Source organism: Tenebrio molitor, chromosome 2 (genome assembly GCF_963966145.1).
Source record: "Tenebrio molitor chromosome 2, icTenMoli1.1, whole genome shotgun sequence".
Lineage (NCBI taxonomy): Eukaryota > Metazoa > Arthropoda > Insecta > Coleoptera > Tenebrionidae > Tenebrio > Tenebrio molitor.
Window position 1 is genome coordinate 30,815,708 of NC_091047.1, and position 17,018 is coordinate 30,832,725.

The following is a 17,018-nucleotide window of genomic DNA, read 5'->3' on the forward strand; positions in this document are numbered from 1 at the left end:
TAAAATAAAATCCTTTAACAATTTCATCAGGAGTGGAATTATTACAGGGGTAATTTAATTATTTCATATTTCGTGTAATCGATACATAATTGTAATTGATAAATAAATCGTGACAAATACTTCAAATGACCTTACATTTGACTCGGTCGAGCCGCCTCTGAGACACTACTACTCCTAGGACTTGAAGTAATTCTACTCCGGTCAGAAAAAAAAAGAAACTTTAACCGTCTCGATGGAGATACATAAAGGCCCGATTTTCGACCGCTTCAAGATAAAATAATTGTTGAAGCTTTTGTGTCAATTATTTTTTGAATGTCAAAATCAGTTTTATTTTTTCTCACACTTTGCATGTCGAAAGATTTTTATGCATGCCTTACAAATTGTGTTGGTGTGTTTCGAGAAACTGGCTCTGGGACTCATAAAAAAGGTGCTGGTAGGCCAATCGTTCGTACCGAAGAAATCGCCACACAAAATAAGTTAAGACGGACGTTTTCCAATTCATGACCACCTTTGACCAAGATAATTTTTGATACCCCGGTACAATGTTATCAAAAAGAAAATAAATCAGAGCAGCCGTTGCAAATTATCGGAATTATATACAAATAAGTGTTCAATGCATGGGCGTAGAAAATTTGTGGTCTCAAACCCAAATTTGTAATAAATCGTACCTCATGAATTTTACGCGTTAAAATTATAATTACATATTGTCCATTTTATTATTATTATTTGATAACGGAGAAAATTTATAAAATAAACAAGAGAAACATTTTACATTCGTAACAATGGGTAATTTACCAGCTTTATTGCTAAACGCGACGCGCCACTGGTAAGCAGATTTTTTGGTGAAACGTCAAAGAAACATCGCCGGTGTGCTAGAAAACAAGTTTACTGTAATTGTAAGCAATAATTATTTCAGAATAAGTGGTAACATGGGTTTTACCATTGAAGATAAAGCATTAATTATTAATAATTAATTTATTTCTAATAGAATTTTTCGAGAGGTAGGCACCCAAGAAAACGACTGTGCATTGCAAGTATACATAGTCGTACGAGCAAGTTCTGACAAACTATTCGATGAAACAAAATATGACGTAGCACTCTTGATTTGTTTTGTCTGATCACCCGGTGTTTATCAGGTGTTTTTTTAAATTTCACCTCAAAGTAGGCCTTGAAGGGTCGACTGTGAAAGCACCACTCGTGTAAAAACGTAAAATTTAAACAGCTGAGCCATGATCCGTAATCCGTATAGTGCGTTCACAATCGACTCTCAACGCCTACTCAGAGGTGGAATAAAAAAAAAACCGATACATGGCTGAATTTCGAGAGTTCAATATCATTAAAGTAATTTTGATATCAACAAACTTAAGCCACAAAATTTTTTAAAAACCGTCTAAAATGCATATTTTTGAATATAAAAAATCTTCTTCCAAGAAAAACAAACAACTAAAATAAATGTCCAAATCTATTGCTACTTTCTTCTTAGCAATGCGCTAATCCTTTCTAGAATTAGAACGAACATTTTGGAAAGTTTTGGGCTGGATTGCGCCTTTTTTCTTTCACTTGCACAACACGTCTTTTGATATTATAACACCAACATAAAGCTAATATGGTGGAGATTCGTGATCCTACCCAGATCACTTAGTAAATCACCTTCTAATAATATTTTATTACTAGCTGACCCGGCGAACTTCGTACCGCCTCAGAATCAATAAATGTTGTGTTAACTTATTAGCTGAATTGAATTAAGTTTTTTTATTAAGATAAAATGAATAATCAAAATGAAGGAGATTATTGCACGTGATGTGCAAATGTGATTAACTCCGATGAATTTACGACAATTCATTGATAGAGTACTGAAAAATTAAGTTTTTTCGGTAAATTCATTTGCAAGAAGTGAGAGTATAACGAGCAGTAGAGCAAATTGCTGTGTCCCGAGTTGTAACTAACTATACTATACAGTGATTTTTTTATCAATGAACCATAGGAATTGACAGGGTGTAAATTTTATTTCATGTCCGAAAAATAATTTTGAAATTAGCAATTGACGCGAAATAAAGTTTATACTTTATACCATGTAAATCTCTATGGTTCATTGATAAAAAAATTCACTGTATAAAAATAATCCAGAATTAACAATCACCATAAACGGATTGAATATTTTAATGAGTTTGGTTGGGATGCAGTCAACATCTGACGGGAAGAAAATATGGAAAATTAAATTAAAAATTGGAAAGAGAATTACTAAGCATATGCATGTTTGTTGGAAACATTTTGTAGATGAAGATTTTGTTCCACTGGTTTGTTGGTTTGATGGTTTGGACGCACTGTTCACTTGTTTGATAGTTTCAAGGTTAGGTATGCCGCACAGCAATAAATGTTCAACCCTAAAACAGCTTCCCCCGTGACGTAGCATTACTTGGAGTAGCATTTAAATAATTACAGACAGTTGACGTACTTAAATGCATAATTAGTTATATACAGGTGCGATACACTGAATATATGAATAAGCCCATTTCTAGCGTTAGTCATGACATAGCAGCGGGTATGTTCGCAATTTCTGCAGGGATGTTAGCCTTGTAGGGTCCTTTGATGGTTGATATAAACGCGAGATTAAAAAAAAAAAAAAAACAAACAAAATTGCAAGGGGACAAATCGGACGAGCGGGCTCTCTACTACAAATTGCCCCTTATTGAGGTGAGACTCCAGTTCTTCGTCTTGTCACACTCCCGGTTTGTCTGAAATCATGGTCTAAACGTAGTGACCCATGTAACAATTGATTTCTGGTTCGCGACACGACCCAACATTGAAGCGATTTCGGAAGGGTTGCGATCACAGAAAATCAGTTTGAAAAGTAGACCTCAACGGCAAACGCAGGCTTTCCACTCTTCTAACGCATGATGGCAGCTGACAGGGGGATAGGGAACAAATCTTTAAAACCACGGCTTTCGAATGAGACCACCCCCGCCCCATTACGACCCCTACAGTCTGAATAGCGCGCATTTCAAAAAAGGAAGTTATGTTGTCGCACCCTGTACAATGCAAAAGTACGTGTTGTTGATCACTACTGATCACACTTGGTGTTAAAACTCAGCTGACGTTAAATCTCAATTAAGTTCAAATTGTCGATGCGCGCACAATGACAGATTGTGACAGATGACATAACCTTTCAAAATGAATTTTCTTCATAATTTTTTTTTTCGTTAGTTATTCCATGTTTTAATAGTTATTCTGCTAATCGGGGCGGAGACAAATCCAACAATATAAAGATCCTAAAAATCTGTCCAGCCGTTCTTGAGTTATAAATAGCGTAACTAACCCGACTTTGTTTTATATACAGTGAGCGGCAAAAGTATGGAATAAATTCCTTAAAAATTAAACAAAATTTTTTTCAAAAAAATCTTTGAACAGGTCAATTTTAGTTTATAAAAATACATGTTTTAGTACCAAAGAAAATTCCAAGCAGTCATTTGTTTTCGAGTGATGACGTCATCGATACTTTTTTTAAATGGAAACCCCCTATTTTTTTTCTTAATTCTGATAGCCCTTTTAATTGTCTAAATGACAGTGTAAAAATTTTGTTATCTTACATAAGGAAATTTTTGAGAAAAAAAATAATAAAGTTGGAAAAAATAAATTTTATAACGAACAAAAACAAGTCAAAAAATGAAGTAGGTAAATCAAACAGTCAAATGTTACTGTCAATTTCATTCGTATGTGTTATTTTTGTTTTACAAAACGTTTTCGAAAATGACTCATTTAACAGAAACACAACGTATAGAAATTTTAATTTTGATTGGATGCTGGGATAAAACTAAAACAGGGGGAATTTCTTCATAAACTTGCTTATTGTCAACAAGCTGGGGGATGGCAATTCAAACATTTAATTCCATAATTTTAAGTACTTACTAACACAGTTTTTGACTTGTTTTTGTTCGTTATAAAATTTATTTTTTCCAACTTTATTATTTTTTTTCTCAAAAATTTCCTTATATAAGATAACAAAATTTTTGTACTGGCGTTTAGACAATTAAAAGGGCTATCAGAATCGAGAAGAAAAATAGGGGGTTTCTATTTAAAAAAAGTATCGATGACGTCATAAGTCGAAAACAATTGACTGCTTGGAATTTTCTTTGGTACTAAAACGTGTATTTTTATAAACTAAAATTGACCTGTCCAAAGATTTTCTTGAAAAAAATTTTGTTTAATTTTTAAGGAATTTATTCCATACTTTTGCCGCTCACTGTATATAGATTCTCACATGTGACGCATTATGAGGTTTTTTAATTGAAAGAAATTTCATTTTAGACGTTCTTTTAATTTATTTATGGTTTTCGTTTGTTGATATCAAAATTACGAAATATAGAAATTTAACCATGCAGGTATTATTCTTTTATTTAATTTAAATACATAAATTATTTTTTGTGGAAATTTCCGGGTAAAATTGGAACTTCACTGCTACCATGAGTCGAAATGTTATACATGATACACGGGCAAATCAGAATTGAACAGTTTATCCAGATTTTTTTAAATAGTCAGGGTTAGCATTAAAAAATGCCAATGACGTCATTGCACCAAAACCGAAAGGGACAAAAAAGTGAAAATTATCGGAAAATGTTTCTTAAAAAAAAATTGACCTGTCTCAGTTCTCTTTGATAAATTGAACGATAAAGGAAATATTTCCATTATTTCAAACTCACTGTACCAACGTGCTACAATGTTAATATGTTCAATATTTACACATTTCTATTTTCACTGTCATCAAGTTTGTCTTACCTATTACTTTTTACATTTAAAAATAATTTAATGCAAAAATGTTGCAAAGTACCAGTTTCATTATTTGTAAAACATGTGGAGCTTATTCCTTAACGTTTATCGTCGTATAATGCTGACGTCGAGCCACAACTCAATAGATGCTCACTTTCGGAAGAAAGTACCCTAATTGCCTGTTATTATTATTGTTCCCTTGGCATGTGCACATAATTAATTACCGTCCCGGATCCCTCTCTAGTCGACTATTGGACCTTGTAAACAAATTAACATCGTAATGGATTACGCACGGCTATAATTCTAATGGATTCATTAAAAATGGATTTTCGACACAACCGCCATCAGTGTCCGATCAAGGAACAAACCCCACCGCAAATCATTCTACTCGTGGGCGTGGCGATTCTATGAAAATATACCTACTCGTAATCAACTTCGAATCTGCGAAGTGCGAACAATAAATGAGCACTTTAGTCGCGAAGCCGACGATTGCTTGCATTGTTTCCGAGTTTCCGTAAACACGAATTAACAATAGAAGCTATAGGAATTCAGTTGGTAAAATAATGATCCAAACAGAACGAGGTGGTGCGGTGTTAAAATCTGCTGGTGGATGAAATACGGTCCGGAGGAAGCTTCTGTGCATTCCGGCGCGTTTCTGGAGGGAAACATGTGGTGACCGAATAGCCGCTGTCAGGCAAGGGTGATTTGGGGCCACTTTCATGTGCCAACGTTGTCAATGAACTTGTCTAATCCAGAAATTTACTTGTTAATGAAGGTGGTGAATTCTTCGAGAGAAGCGTATTGAAGAAATTGGATCAGGCTAGATTCGACATATCAAACGTGGCGGGTCGAATTGTTGGAGGTTTATTCTGTGAGAATGTCAGCTTTAACCCTTTTCACGAGAACCAATAACAGTCGTGTCGTGCAACCTGACGGAGAGCAAATGAGAAGAAAATAACGTAACAAAATTGTTTTAATAAAAAACAAATGGGATTAAGAGAGGAGGGATGACAGACAGTCTAAAGAAAGCTTCCGTGTCTCGTAGTGAATGAAACGGACCGTGTTTATGTTCACTTTTTTTTTTGAAATCTGGTACAACAGGAACTTATTTCAGCGTGTCTACCTGTCTGATGAAAAAAGTTTTTCTTGCAGTTAATTTACGGTCGTCTCAAGTTGAAATATTATCTTTTTCCTTGTTGCCACTTCGTTCCATTCACAAAACGCGATTATAATAATAATTATTACGGAATAATTGCTTTTGTATTTTAGCTCCAGGACAAGATTAATTTTTCATTTATAATACTAGGCCGCACTTGGATCCCATTAACCCTGTTTACGAATTTTTATTAAAAATTTTTGTCCTGACAGTAATTCGAGTCCGAATCATTTATAATTCCATTTCGCACCACGTTCCCTAATTATTTCTTAAAACGAACGGAATGTGTTTTGTTTGGTGGCGGTTTAGAGCGTTGAAAAACGAGATCTGCACTGAAGAATCCATACTGAAAATACCTTGAGATCATTTAAATTTCTAATTAAAGTAGGCGTTTTTCTTCTACGATTCCGGATCCTGTCAATTGAAACGCTGTGTAAATTAGAGGTTATGTAAACATTTTGACGTCATAGCCTCCTTTAATTATAAACTTAAATGATCTCACGGTACTATAAATTAATGTGATTTTTTTTCCTTAAATTGGGAACATTTTTCAAAAATTACTTTGGCAAACCTGATATGTTAATCAATACATTGGCGCACGTACGTCATTTTGACATTTTATGTATTAATGAATTGTGTCAAATAAACGTGTACTGTACGCCTATGCTTATGTCAACTATCCCATTAAACAGCAGAGTAACCAACAATAGTACCGAGCAATCCAAAAGTTTTTCTATCAAGTGGGCCATGACAGTGGAAACGAATGTCGTTAGGCTGCAGCATATTTGGCGCGTATTTAAATGAAAATTAAAAATATGTTTTATTAGCCTCTCCGTAACCTTTGATTTTTTAAATTTGATATTTTTTTTATTTTATGGTGTAATAATAACAATGTCATGGCTCACTTGATAGAAAGACTTTTGGATCGCTCGGTATTACCAACCTATGAAAAAAAGTTACATTCATTTATAGTCACCCGGTATACGTATAATGCTCTACATTTTTACTGCTTCATAGCAGAGAATCAGCACACATCCTGTTGGACAACAAACAATGCACTGCAGTTTTTACGAAGTAGAACATACTAATATAGTTTAGTTTATGTTAGGAATGTCACATTCCTAAAATGGAGTTACTACAATTTTAAAGGAGGGGTCAACGATGTCTTGTAAGTCTGTCTAGCCTCCTGAGTTTCAAGTAGAAGATTATACATGTCGTCCGGAGCGTGGGATAAATAATCTTAGCAAGTTGTAATCAGTTCTAGACAGGTTCATAGCATCGTGCAAGTAAGACACGCTACTTATCATCTTGGACCTTCTTATTAAAGATACGAAAAAAATAATTGAAAACATCTCCTATGAACAGATTATTTGTCATCAAACAAAGTTAAGAAAATGTATCAACACGTATTCAGTTGAAGAGAATAAGTTATTATTAGCTAAATATATAAAACGACATTGTTGAAGAAGCAACTAAGACTTTCCTTGCCGCGACTGAGTAAAATTTCACCGTGAAACGGAATTCGTTCAACGGAAATGCGACAAAATATTGAGTTGCGTGTGGGATTCCATCAAGCTGGTCTTTCAACAACAAATAGTCTACTCGCACACTGTAGTATTCAATAACGTTATTACTAAAAGTTGAATTATAATGGGTGATTATTAAAATTTTCATTTGGAGTTGGCTTCGAACGAGTTTTTATTTTTTCTGTTACTTTAGACACATGCAAGAAGGAACGACAAATGTTAGTCATAACCAAATTAAGAGAAAAAACATTTATTGAAATGTCAAACTTGTCAGTGTCTAAGGTGCAACGGAAAACAAAGAATGATCCATAGCCAACCCTAAGTGAAAATTTTAATGGTCACCCGTTACAATATGCAACATACAATGCGTGTGCGTTTAAATATAGAGATCATTAAATATGCACTGAGCATTTTTAGTTTCACTATTAATAAATATTTTTTATTTTATGATTATTAATATCAAATATGCATGCTAAAATTTTCCTATAAATGGAACACGAACGTATATAAATAAACAAGCTAAATAAATTTAAAATTTGTAATGATCAAATTGTTTTGTTTTTTTTGTTAAAATGAAATAGCATCCCTGTGTTACAATACTGCTTCTAAATTGCTAACTAAAACTAATAGATTTATCATACGCTAATTTCATACAACAATTTGTTCTACTTATGTATAGGTTCGAGTCAACCTCCGTACGTAATCTTAACGTTGTGTTTTTTAAACTGAAGGGCTGTACATATTAGAGTTTCTGCCAAACACGAGGTCAGTCGATATTTGAGTCGTGGATAATAGTTATTTACACAATTAGTGGGATAAAAGCAATATTACAGGATTCGAGTGTGAAAATTGCAGATGACGAGGGCGTTAGCCCGAGTTCATCTGTAATCACACGACTTTCCTGTAATATGCTTTAGCCCACGTGTTCTGTACAAAATTTTTTCTAAGACCAACCCGAATTAAAAAAAAAAGGTAAATATTATTTATTTCCGCCAGTTTCATTACACCACTCAGTGGAATAATAACTTACTTATCCCACTGAGTGGGGTCCAGTAATGAAGTTCCTTATTCCACTCAAATGAGTGGGATAAGTGTCATTTATCCCACGGAATTAGATAAAATAAATTTAATCCTGCCTGTAAAGTGAGTGTTCGTTACTTCGTTATAGTTTTATGTATGTATGATGCGATAACATACTTTACTGAGATCCAAGAAATTGTTTACGTTATAATAATGATAAATATCACTTTGATTATATTAAACTAGGCTGGATTCATCCAGGTGGATTTCGTTGAACAGAATACATAGAAAAATAATGTATATTTTTTGCAACGCAATCTATTTTCATAGATAGATATTCAGAGTAAATCTAAATTTACCTGGGGAAAGGTAAGGCAACCACTACTAGTTATCAGTTACAAAGATACAATAGTGCCTTTCTACATGTAAGAGACATAGAAACCAATTTTCAATTTTCCCCTGTGGATCAAAGATGACCACTATCACTCACTGTGCTACAGATCACATAAAACTGTCCATGAAGCAATTTTCACATAGATCCAGAGCAATAAATTATATTCACTATTTAACCATGAAAACGGAGTTATGTATACAGGCTGTATTAAAAATGGCGCATAATATTTACATCACATTTTTCTATTATGAAATACAAGCAAAAAAACTCTAGTACTAATTTACTGTTAACCCTCGGCTCATTATGTTATTTATTAACAGTCAAACTTGGAAATTTGCTTCGATTGTAATGGCATAATACATTTAAATGGCATCAGTAACACATAACTCAACGAGTAAAACACATACTCCAGCACCAATTTTATCATTTTAATTATTGGTTTATTTGTAATTTCATTTGTAAAAATGCAAAGTCTTTGCTGTTCATAATTTTTGAATCTATTGCAAGATCGCAACGCCGCTAGAGTGATTTTTCGAACTCAGTAAAGTCAGAAAGTAACAAGGATTGTCATTAATGTCATTTTTTGATAATATGTAATAATAATTTAAAAACTATTCGTCTAAACTCTGTTTGTGAGGCCGATGCAGCTAAGCCATAAAACGACCGAAGCGCTGACAGATTCCAGTGCGTCCAAAACATTTCATGAATAATTAATTATTAGCAGAAGAATTAATATTTCTAAGAAGATGAACTTTTTGGATTTCCTGCTCTAAAGTAATATCCCTTACCTAGCATCTTCCAAACATCATGTTTTCTCACTTTTACGCCCGCACACAGCTTTCAGAACGAGGATGGCCAGTTGGTTAACGTAAGCCGAGCGCAGTATCTTCCCGACAAAAGAAATTTGCATATGCGTGTGTTAAGCGGTGATTATTATTGATTTGTGACAACCCAGTTTTACGACTTATTTGCAACAATATCAAAAACCGACTTTAACAAGGAGACGTCGCTAGATGTGCGACGGCTTTTCGAACAAAAAAAAAAAATCAGGGTGGTTGCCCCGACTGCCCATTCACCACCCTGGAAGGAAACGCCTGAATATTCGTAAATTTACGAAAAAAAAGGCAAATTTTGACGCGTTTCTTGTACCTGTGGGTCAGGCCGAAAGCTCGACGCTTCCAGTTCGAATTTTTTTTGCAGGAGTTTTTTTTTTATTACTGAGTGATAGAAAACGCATTACTGTAACCTTCTTAATTTTTTTTTTTTTTTTTTTAATCATTTTCTGAACACAATTGCTTTGTTTATAAAAGAAATAAATAGTTGACAAGTGTGTAAAGCCGATTCACGAAATGTATCATTCTTAATAACAGCCTAGTTGCCATCTTCTTGACAATAACACTTTATCATTTTATTGTCCTTTAACCGCTACCTCCATGAGCTATCTAAATTGTCCTTTGATTGACGACGAAATATTGTAACTTTATAGGATGAGACAAAAAGAATAGAAAAAGCTATCTCAGTTTCTGCTTTACTCTCGCTCGTGGGGTGGGAAGAAGATTTATGATGTTGCCAGAGAGACATGACACCGGAAAAAGTTAAGTTGGACAGGTTTCTTTAACATCGCTTATTCTTGTTATTTTCAACAGTTGAAAAATCGGATAAAGACAAATAACGCAAATATTAATATCTTGAGCTCTGTAAAGTAAAACAACACCTACTCGTAGTTCAGGCTTAGGCAAGCTATTCTCTCTAAAATCCAGCAAGGATAATATAATTTTACAGAATCCCCAAAAACAAATTACAAGAACTAGTTACTATTACTGAGTAAATAAATAATAATCTGACTTTACTTGAGTTTGTAATTAATTTGTCTTTTAAAATAGAGTGACATATGTCATCTTTGATTAAAATGTAGAATTTAGCTTAGACTTAAATGAATAATTTTTCGATCTAAAAATAATATCAAGGTTTTTCATTTCAGGCACCACTACCGTCCCTCATCATGAGAAGATGCAAGAAACACTCTTTGTTCCCCTTAATCTTGACGATTTTATTTTTACATACCGTTCGAGCAAATAGTTTTCATGATGGGATTAAGCTTAATTCGGACGAAAGCGGCAGCACTCTCCAACTAACCGAATTACCCGCCCGTGCCACCGCAAATAACTCAATTTTATTCATTTTAAAATCACGTTCCGGCAAACTAAGCTTGACTAAACGCGACAAGAATTCGGCCAGTCTGGATTTCGATCCGGCAGGCACTAACGACTCTTACCTCCAATTCGAATCTAACAGCGGTGACTTCGACTCCTGGATGCCGGAAGACTGGGACGGCAACTACAGTGTGGAGGCTGAAAACATTAGCCTTTCTGAAGAAGAGTTGATGAACAAGTTGTTGGAGCTGATCACCCCGAAGAGCTGGACCTGGGTCTTGATCATCTTCCACACGCTGGTGTTCGTGATCGGAATTATCGGAAACATTCTGGTTTGTGTCGCCGTCTATAGGAACCACACGATGAGGACCGTGACCAATTACTTTATCGTCAACTTGGCCGTCGCCGACTTCCTGGTTATACTCTTCTGCTTGCCGCCATCGGTGGTGTGGGACGTCACGATAACCTGGTTCTTTGGGGTGGCAATGTGCAAGATCGTTCTTTACTTACAAGTAAGTTCCTTAATTGATCATAACCCGTGGTATCTGACGTTTCAACTACTTACAAAGCTGAAATTGTCTTTCTACTCCTATTGTACAAAACTGTAATTGTTAAAGTGTTTTTTATTGGATAACAGGGTTCACAACCGCATCCCGTTGTGTAATACTAATAATTTAAAAACTCGCAGGTGGTGGCTAGCTATTACTCACTCATTCGCCTCCGGCTCGTGACACAAATTCACCCTCATGACTTCATGAGTAATAGTCATCGTTATCATATTTTTTGACATTATTTGTAAGAGAATTTTAAAAACGCAACAGAAAAACTACCTCTGCCACCCCAAACACGTGGCTCATAAATTATGTTCTGAAAGGTCCTTGACTCGGGGGTGATTTTTAACAGTTCCACAGGCGAGAGAGTCAGTGTGGGCTTGGCAGCTGAAACCGACGGGCTGTCCAAGGTACGAGTACGAGAGTGACGGCAGGTGAATAATTGTGATCCGGAAGTGGTGTAGTGAATAGAGATACAGTTACCAGGTGTGTTGGTAACTGGGTGATAGCAGGTTTGGGCAACCTGGGCTATAGATCAGTACCTTAATGCGTAAAACCTCCCTATACCATGGTATGATTCCTGAGCACCGGATGTCCGGGTGGGGCACCTTTGGCTCATGACACGGCTAGGCCGTTGACCGGGCGCGTTTCGTAGAGACGGCTGGTGGTGGCAACCAAATGCACCGATCATACGTGCTTGATTAAAAGGTTGTGAGGTCATCCCGGTCCCCAGGTACTAAGGGGAACTAGTGACGTATGGAAGTGGGTTGTAGGCTCATACTCTGGCCGTGGCGGTCTTCCTCTGTGGAGACTGCGGGCGGGCTGTGCACCCCAAACTGCACACGGGGCTATTACAGGTGCTACTAGAACATCCAACGCAATCCCGGAACGTAGCGCTCTGAAGACGACGCCCGTGGTTCGAGCCCCTCATCATGATCGGGCTAGGGGGAGGAATCCCCCGGGTGAGTCACTGTATGACCTTGATTCGCGACAGATGTGTCAGGTGTTTATCATTTACATGTGTGTACCGTCCCATTGAGCAAACCCGAGTCCGGACCTGTGCTTTACCCTTTGAATGACTGAATGAGGTGGAGGTGAGTCCGATTGTAGATTATCGACTGTAGCTGAGATTGTCTAATTTAATGTGTACCGATGAGTCTGATCGATTAATTATCAAATATTGAGGGATAACGCCCTTGGGCAAAAATCAAGTCTTACATATTATTAAAATAATATATGTGTTTATCGATTTTGCCAATCTTTTGTTAGAAGGTTCTCGAATGTCAAATTAATTTTGGCCACAAGTTTAAATCGCCAAGATACGATTTTTTTTAGGATTACATAGCGGGTGTCCACTCTCAAAGTCGAACATAGGCAATTAACACTGTGCATTCAGTTTAAATAAAAAAAATTTTTTTTATTTTTAGTTATGCCATTATTTCGATACATCAAAGTAAATTAGTTGATGATAAATCTAAATAATTTGCTGAATTTAAATTTCCCTTTATTTCAAATGTTATTAAAAATCCCAGCCCAAATATGAATTTTTTGAGGATACCGAGTTCTAGTAGGAATATTTACTCGAGGGTTTTCTTGAGCCCAATATCGCATGTTTTGAACATTTGGTTCGTTATTTAGTGTAAAAGTAGATTCTTCTGTGAAGCAAATTGTCGACAGAAAGCGACGATCATTAGCACGCTCCTATATTTCATAACAGGTTTCACTTTTACTTTCTTCATCAACAGCAAAAATCTGTTGATGACACTGTGTCTTGTAGGGATGATATTTGTACTTCCTGAGGATATTCAGTATCCGCGATTTACCTAGATAAACTTACTTCAAGAGAAATTTGTCTTAATCTGTATGGAGTAACTATTCATTTTTCCGTAAATAATTTTGACAGTAATTTACCGAAATTCGCTGACTTAACCCAACAAATTACTAAATTTTTTGACAAATGCTGTCCAATTTGAAAATCATGGCATGTCATATTTAAAAATCGCCCAGTTTTAAATTAGTATTAAAATAAAAATAGCACCTACAATCTTATTATTAGTATCATTTAAAGCGCAATAATTTTATCTTTCTATTGATACCATTACCTTACCTGTAAGTGTGTAAGTTCAATTGGCGAGCACGAATCAGCAAAAACGTTCAATACAATGTTAATCGCCTATGTTCGAGTTTGAGAATGCACAGGCTGTATATGCAATTTATTGTATAAAGGCTAAGTTTTTAAATAATCTAATACCGAATAATATTAAAAAACTTGTTTAAACTTCCATTCTGTTTTATACAAACACGGATTAAGACTTATTTTCCGTAACGTTATTTATAGTATAATTCAGAATAAGTGGCATCGCGGTAGGCGTGGATTATCTAAGTGAGTTTTGTGTTATGTCAAAAAATTTACTAAACATGTGAAACCGTCATTACTTTATTTTGAGATTATGCGTCACATTATTTTGACATGGTTTTGACCCACAGCAGAGATAACCCACGGTTTTTGAAGTGAAAACTTTTTTAGGCGCACCGGGACATTATTCCCGAGAAGTAAATTAGTTTCACCGTCACGCATCACGTCACAAGCTCCGAGGTGAAAGACTCATTCGAATAAGTTCGGGGGAACCGAGCTTAGCCGAGCAAAACGAGAAACGGTCAGCTGTGCGTCACTTCCAAATCTTCATTGCGTTTTCATCGTGTTTTCATTGTGTGGCAACGTCAGTGCAGAACTGCCGGAGTAGCCACATAAGGAAAAAAAATATTGTAAATTCACAGATGGATATAGTATTTAGTAATAATATACAGGGTGTCTCAGCTAAGACTTTCGAGCCTAATATCTTGCGAATGGATTTTTATGAAATTTAAAATACAGATATTTTAGACGGTGCAGGTTTAAACCTTATTATTACTAGTGTAAATTAGTGATAATAAAATGACCTCAAGTTCAAAAATGTAATTTTAGGACATGTTTCTTTTATTGAAAATTAAGGACAATCATTATTGGATTGTTAAACATTAAAAAATAGGTGTCTACATAAACAATTAACTAAATCACTCGTCTGATTCAACGAAAAGATTAGAGTTTGTTGTTAAAAATTTGATCTAAATTTTGAAGGTATTTGAGCAGTCACCTTTTGAAACAATTAATGAAAAGTTGCCAAGCAACATTTTGTACACCCCTTAAAATCTGTCAAAAGTGGGCATGCTTTATTAGAAAAGTCAAATTGTATAAATTAATTGAAAATATTCTGAAAATACACTACAATGGCAGAAATTTCAATATTGTTGAAAAAGGAAACAATTTTTGCCTATGGAGAGTGTCGTAAGAACTTCAATGACACAGTTCGTTTTCTCGTGTAACGTTATCCAAATGTAGGTTTTACAAAATGTAAGGTTTAGAGAATCGTCAATTTATTTGAAGACAGGAAGCGTACGTGAACTAAATTACCTTGCTAAAATATCCCGATCGTGTTTTAGTCCTTTATCGCAGAATTAAAACGTCCAGTATAATAAATTACGTCCAAATGTTGTCTTTAACTTTGTAAGAAAAAAACTTTATATTAATAACATAATTACATAACATTTTTGTTTTATAATACAAAAATTTCCGATAATATCTACATATTGCGGAATCTGGAGAAGTGCCCCGAATGCTTGCAGCGTTTCCACGTTGAATGGCAAGAGAAGGAATTTCTTTGATTTTGAATCGCCTGATTCCGCGTTAAGTCGGTTTCCGATGACATTAATGAAATCGATGGCCTCTTTGTAAGTGTTTGTAAGGTTAGAAAGATAAATGTCAAATATGTCACTTGGGTTTGTGCGAAGAGGGGTGACAAAAATTCGGCGATAGTGCGCGTTTGTTTCACACGCGTCTACGTTTTTACATCTGCAACCACGTTTAACACAATTTTTTTCTTTTTTCTTGCAAACCGGACGACTTTCAAGGACAAGTATCTCTTTACAGCATTTTTTATTTTTATTGACGATCAATTTTTTGATATAAATCTTAAGTGATTCAACATTTTAAAAGGCATGTAAAAATTACGTTTTGAAGACTTGAGTTATGGCATTAATGGGATTTTACTCTTCACCGTCTAAAATATCTGCATTTTAAATTTCATAAAAATCCGTTGGAAAATAACCGAGATATTAATCTCGAAAATCTTAGCTGAGACTTAAAATCAATTACGAACGTCATAGAAGTTTTATTTCTGTCGTGCGGTCTTAACCACGCAGTCTTTTTTTACACTTTTCGTAAATGAAACAAAGAAATTCCCAAATACAAAAAAAAAAATATAAGAAAATAAACACAGAACGATTCGAACGATAATGTCAAAACCAAATTAACAGCGAAAGATACCAACAGCGTCCAAACTAGGGTATTATTTACAAGGGTCTTGCTGCCAACGTAAATTTGAATTTCTAACGTCTACCGCGATAAAATTTAAATATGTATTATTGTTAATAATTTTTTCTGAGTTGGGTTTTACTCCAGGTGTTGTCTGATTTGTAGTTACTCATGCCGTCGTTTATTGTCAAACAATGTATAAAAAGATCTGAATGTCTCTTCGCTTTCTGTTTGTGCTATGGAAACAGTTGGAAAAATAATTATTACATTCAGCACCAAAAAGCGATCCTGTGGCAGTATGGTGGCCTGAATTATCATATCCCAGAGATGATTCGATAACAATTATGTAGTCCTCCAGTTGCGCCTCTTCTAACAAGGCGTTCGTCAACTTGAAAACGCTATCTTAACTGCTTAGGTGCTAAAAGTTTTTGGTAACAGCGTCGATTTTAAAGGACACGTTCTGAGAAGTTTGTCAACTACAAACTCGAGAGGATTACAAATATTTATATAACTTGGTTCGCAAATCGGGGATGAAGTGAAACGGATTAGGCGACAGTTGGGGGGATGAGTAGTGATTGTGACATGTGAGGAGAGTGGTCACGATTACATGATTATAATTCGCTTAATTTTAAATAGGTTCAATATTGGCTCATACCTGTACTGGAATTTACCTAGAGTGGAAGCTGAATCAGAATGTATTATTTAATCGATCTGTTGAACGTGGCAACACAAAGAGATTTATGCCGTATTATTAGAATTACTGTAAAACAGTTTAATATTAGGTACGCCTCGTTAGCGGAGAAGTGTGATTAATTAAATGGATTGATTGAGCGAGTGTTTCACTCAAAAATATTATTAATTGGAAATAATTGAGATACTTGGCGGAAAAAGCGCAAATCGTGGACAAAAGCCAATGGTTGGTTGTTTTAGTGGGAAAGGGTAATTAACTCGAGCACTTTATTCTTTTCAACTGATTCAGCGACTAGGATTTCTAACTGGAAGAGTATGCTGGCTTTTTCCAGACGTTCATAACTAAACCAGTCACGGCCGAAATGATATTTCCAAATCTTTCGATTCGAACACATTTTTTGTTCTCACCTGAA

General features: G+C 35.2%; 1 protein-coding gene across 5 annotated transcripts in view; it reads left to right on the plus strand.

Moving 5' to 3' along the window:
• Window positions 1-17,018, plus strand: part of LOC138122939 (orexin/Hypocretin receptor type 1-like) — a 194,587-nt gene that overhangs the window by 33,929 nt on the left and 143,640 nt on the right. For all 5 annotated transcript variants that reach the window (XR_011156659.1, XR_011156660.1, XM_069037384.1 and 2 more), the window contains exon 2: window positions 10,842-11,525. Coding sequence is in view for 3 of the 5 variants with exons in the window: in XM_069037384.1 (XP_068893485.1) it covers window positions 10,863-11,525 (663 nt within the window). In the remaining 2 variants the exon portion in view is untranslated. The remainder of the gene's footprint in view (window positions 1-10,841; window positions 11,526-17,018) is intronic.